The 5256-nt window shown below is 37.1% G+C and overlaps 1 protein-coding gene across 1 annotated transcript; it reads left to right on the top strand.

Annotated features, from left to right (window-relative positions):
- The first annotated feature begins 1569 nt into the window (after positions 1–1569).
- Positions 1570–4175, top strand: LOC120166111 (probable inactive receptor kinase At1g48480). The gene is made up of 3 exons (XM_039175473.1): positions 1570–2975; positions 3232–3847; positions 3890–4175. The coding sequence occupies exons 1-2, from the start codon at positions 1604–1606 to the stop codon at positions 3825–3827; spliced, it is 1968 nt and encodes a 655-aa protein (XP_039031404.1). The 5' UTR covers positions 1570–1603; the 3' UTR covers positions 3828–3847; positions 3890–4175.
- The last annotated feature ends 1081 nt before the right edge of the window (positions 4176–5256 follow it).

The following is a 5256-nucleotide window of genomic DNA, read 5'->3' as shown; positions in this document are numbered from 1 at the left end:
TTGGAAAGCGCGTTTTCGAGGGGCACATTCAATGTAATTGCATTTTCTACAATTTCCCAATATATGTGTATTTTCTACTTACCTCTTACTTCATGTGATTAATATTTTCATTTTAATCGAACCTTACTCTAAACCACTTTAACCTACACAACTCTTGATAACTCTAACCTTAAAAACTCTAAGGGGGTGTTTGGTTCAAGGATTGTTGGATTTTCATGGGATGGGAATCTCACATTCCCCTATTTGGTTGGCCGAGAATCTTATTCCCGGTAATGTTTTATTACCAATAGTAGATTTTTTGGGGTATATTACCGGGAATGTCATTACCTCCCTTCCCTTAGGTATTGTAACATTACTGGCGTTTTGGACTAAAATGCCCTTAAATTTTTATTTTTTTTTCAAAATATCCTTATTCTGTCATTGAATAATAAAAATTCTACGAAGGTTAAATTATAAATTTATCCTTAAATTATTTTAGATTTACAAAAAAAATCTATAATTAAAATTTTATATGAAGTTCATGGATTAAATTTTTTTACCCTTTCATTAAATCTTTTTTATATTTTTAATTTTGTAAAAGAAATTATATAAATATTATGAATTTAATTTTTTTTAAAAAATATATAAATATTTTACAATTTGTAATATTATACAAATATATAATAAGGACAATTTGGTCAAATATACATTCTAATAATCTTTTATTCTTTTAACCAAACACGGTAATTTTACATTCATGCTAAACCAACCAAACACAAAATACAACATTCTCAGTATTCCTATTCCCTAGTAATCTTTTATTCCCACTGGTAATCTTACATTCCGTGAACCAAACGACCCTAAATTAATTTTAACTACAAAATCCTTCACCGCTTTAACATTAACGAATCATATACCACTTTAACTTAAAATCACTCCAACCTAAATAAAAAATTAAAAAATACCTTCGACCATTCTTAAATCATAATCGAAACCATTTACCTAATAAATATCTAATTATAATAACCCTAAACCACTATCACCTTTCACCTTAAAACCCTAAATCAAAACCCTAATTCAAAACCAAATGAAAAACGTGTTCCGCAAAAGAACTTTCGGAAGGGGCATCTCCTGAAAAGCTATTTCCACACCACACCAGATAGAGGACACTTCCCCTGAAACGTGTCTTCCCTCCACATCAGCAAATCCGCGAAAGCACTCCCCGAAAACGCACCTTTGCTCCGCATTAGACGAATGGGTGCTAGTTTGGGAAATATTGGAAAAAGAGTGTTAAAACGAAAACATTAGATATTTAGGTAGAAAAGCCGGGAGAGGGGGAGAGGGGGAGAGAGAGAGAGAGAGAGAGAGAGAGAGAGAGAGAGATAAAAAGCAGGGGAAACTCGCTTACTAAACTTTGACCGTAAGACAGCTAGGGGTTTACCCTTCTCTCTTCTTCCTTTTTGGCATTCATTCATCACTACCCTCATCCACTCTTTACCTATCAGCACAAAAAATATGCTCTTTCGTTAACACTCTCCCTGCTCTTCTCTTTTCCTTCAATGCCGAATAGCAGTTTCAGTTTATAACCTCACCCACATTATCCTCGTCTTCACCCCGCTCAAAAATGCCAACCCGGTTTTTCTTCTTTGCCATTCTTTCTTTACTCCTACTGCACCTCGCCCAACCAGATCTCGTCACCGACAGAGCAGCCCTTTTGGCTCTCCGTTCCTCGGTCGGAGGCCGAACCCTCCTCTGGAACATCTCCAACCACAGTCCCTGCTCCTGGGCTGGGGTTAAGTGCGAGCAGAACCGAGTTACGGTGCTTAGGCTACCCGGTGTTGCTCTCTCGGGCGAAATCCCCACTGGCATTCTCGGCAACTTGACTCAGCTGCGCACCATCAGTCTCCGTCTCAACTCTTTAACCGGACAACTCCCTACCGATCTTTCTCTTTGTCAGAATATCCGGAACCTTTACTTGCAGGGCAACCGTTTGTCTGGTGAGATACCAGAGTTTCTGTTCGGTCTTCATGCATTGGTGAGGCTAAATCTTGGTGGGAATAATTTTTCAGGGGAAATCAATGTTGGGTTTAACGATTTGACGAGGTTAAGAACTTTGCTTCTTGATAGCAACAGCCTTTCGGGGTCGGTGCCTGATCTGAGTTCTTTGAAGAATCTCGCTCAGTTTAATGTGTCGAATAATTTGTTGAACGGTTCAATCCCCAAGGGGTTACAGAAATACGGGTCCGATGCGTTTCTCGGGAATTTGCTTTGTGGAAAGCCACTTGACGAGCCTTGCCCTGTTACTGCTACTGATGCGCCTGGGAATGCAAGTGAGCCAGCTAATCCATTGAGTGTGGCTAAACCAGGGGAAAAGGAGAAGAAGAGCAAGTTGTCTGGGGGTGCAATTGCAGGTATTATTATCGGATCTGTGCTGGGATTTCTACTGATTGTTATGATTTTGATGATTTTATGTAGAAAGAATAGTAGCAAGAAATCAAGGTCAATTGACATCGCATCGATTAAAAATCAAGAAATGGCGATTCCTGGGGAGAAATCTGAAATGGAGAATAGTGGATATGGGAATGGGAATTCTTATTCGGTTGCCGGTGCAGCTGCAGCTGCAGCGGCAATGGTGGGTGGCGGTGGAGCCAAAGCCGCCGAAAACAGTGGGAGCGGAGCAAAGAAGTTGGTTTTCTTTGGGAATGCGACGAGAGTGTTTGATTTGGAGGATTTGTTGAGAGCTTCTGCAGAGGTTTTAGGCAAAGGAACTTTCGGAACTGCATACAAAGCAGTGTTGGAAGGTGGAAATGCAGTGGCTGTTAAGAGGCTGAAGGATGTCACGATTTCTGAGAGGGAATTTAAGGATAAGATTGAAGAGATTGGAGCTATGGATCATCAACATTTGATCCCTCTCAGAGCTTACTATTTTAGTCGCGATGAGAAGCTTCTTGTCTATGATTACATGCCCATGGGAAGCTTATCTGCCCTTTTGCATGGTGAGAGCATTTCGATCCTGTTATTATCTGTCTTCGAATTTTGGTTCCTTTGTGAAGATGATCATAAAATGAATTCTTTTATTGTAGCACTATTTATTATAATCTAACTGAAGATCCATTTTGTATGCCTTAATCATCTCTGTGGGGATTATAGGTTGATTCTCTTTTACAGAGTGTTATTTCAAGTAATTCTTCATTTACCTCATAGTCTGTAATGGAAGTGTTCTTTCATTTCACTGTTAATTTTGGAATGCAGGGAATAAAGGAGCAGGAAGAAATCCACTGAACTGGGACATTAGATCTGGACTTGCTCTTGGAGCTGCCTGTGGAATTGAATACCTGCACTCTCAAGGCCCTAATGTCTCTCATGGGAACATAAAATCATCAAATATCCTCCTCACTAATTCCTACGAAGCTCGAGTCTCAGATTTTGGCTTGGCAAACATTGTAGGACCTTCGTCCAGTCCCAATAGAGTGCTCGGGTACAGGGCACCTGAGGTGACTGACCCCAGCAAAGTGTCGCAAAAGGCAGATGTTTATAGCTTTGGCGTGTTGCTTTTGGAGCTATTGACTGGGAAAGCTCCCACCCATTCAGTTTTGAACGAAGAAGGAATTGACCTACCAAGGTGGGTGCAGTCTGTTGTTCGTGAGGAATGGACTTCCGAAGTATTTGATGTTGAGCTCCTCAGGTATCAGAATGTGGAGGAAGAGATGGTCCAACTCTTGCAACTTGCAGTAGATTGTGCTGCACAATACCCTGACAAGCGCCCCACCATGTCTCAAGTGAGAAACCTAATTGAGGAGCTACGTCGTCCTAGTTTGCGAGACGATCTGACTGCACTGCCTGCCTGATAAGATCAATGAAGAAGATGGCTCCGGTGAGTTAAGCTGATTAGCTCAAAGCAGAGGCCACCACACACCATTTTGGGTGATGGGGGTGGTGAATGGAATTATCAAAAGCCCTTTTCATTTCTTTTTTCTTTTCAATGTCCATAATTAGCATGTTAAGTTTGGTGACCTTAGGCCTTGTTGTATGCTTGACTCTCTCTCGGTATCATATTCCTTTAATAGGCGCCCATGTTCATTGTCATTTTCTTTTTCTTCGTCGTCTTCTCCTTAACAGTTGGATTGTATTGTTTTTTCCCTTTTCATTTATACTGAGGTGGAAAAATATGATCTATTTGGTTGTTGTTGGGTGGATACTGATAGTTGTAATTATTACTTCTTTCTTTGGCCTTTGCAGCTTTTTATATATGTTCATCGCCAGGCTGTTTTATTTGCTTTAAAAAGGTTAGGTGTGATGTGATGTCTGTTAACAAATTGGGATTTTTCAGTAACTTAGTCTTAATTTTGCTGGCATTACTACTTTATTTGAAAAGGGTAAACTACAAAAGTAGCCACTAATGTATAAGTAATTTTTCATTTTCTCCATTGAAATTTTAAAAGTAATAAATTGGCCATTACGTTATCGATTTATAATAAAATGGATCACTCCACCGTCATTTCTATTAAATTGATTATATGACAACATTAACAAAAATTTAATGTTTAGTTTTTTTTTTCTTAACTATTGTAAAATATTAAATAGGTCTTTAAATAATTATTTAGAATGATCATTTTGTTATAAATTGATAACATTAGTGATCAATGTATTACTTTTAAAATTTCAGTATAGAAACTAAAATTTATTCAAACATTAGTGACCATTTATATAGTTTATCCGTTAAAAATGATAAACTACAAACATTTATCAATTATGTAGAAATCCAAAATAAAATCAAAAGATATGAATTTAAAAAGAATAATTTGATGATAAAAAAAATTACAAGAATAATTTGATTAAATGCGTTATCTAACCTGAAAATATTTTAATAAAGAATCCTTGAAAATTGCAGACAATTAATTGAAAGATTAGGAATCATGAGAGAGTAATGATGATGTTTAGATATGAAATTTTAGCAAAGTGTCTCCAAATGTATTAGTTAGCGTGAATCTGATGATGATGAAGGAAGCTTTTAGATGTGGACCAAAAACTGTCTGTGGAGAGCATATGCGAGCAATGATATAAACTCAGAAAAGGAAACCTCACATTTCTCAAAAGGTGGTCCTAATGTTCCCTATACTTTTTAATTTAAAAAATAATTATTCTGTTTTCTAAATATTTTAATTCGTAACATTTTGTTTTGAAGTAAAATAATTTTTAATTAGATAAAAGTTATTATTTAATTAATAATCAAACACTTATTGTTGATGTAAAAAAAATTGTGTTAAAAAAATAATG

Source organism: Hibiscus syriacus, unplaced genomic scaffold (genome assembly GCF_006381635.1).
Source record: "Hibiscus syriacus cultivar Baekdansim isolate YM2019G1 unplaced genomic scaffold, ASM638163v2 tig00111621_pilon, whole genome shotgun sequence".
NCBI classification, from domain to species: Eukaryota; Viridiplantae; Streptophyta; class Magnoliopsida; order Malvales; family Malvaceae; genus Hibiscus; species Hibiscus syriacus.
The sequence above is the reverse complement of the archived record's forward strand: the minus strand, read 5'-3'. Positions and strand labels throughout refer to the sequence as shown.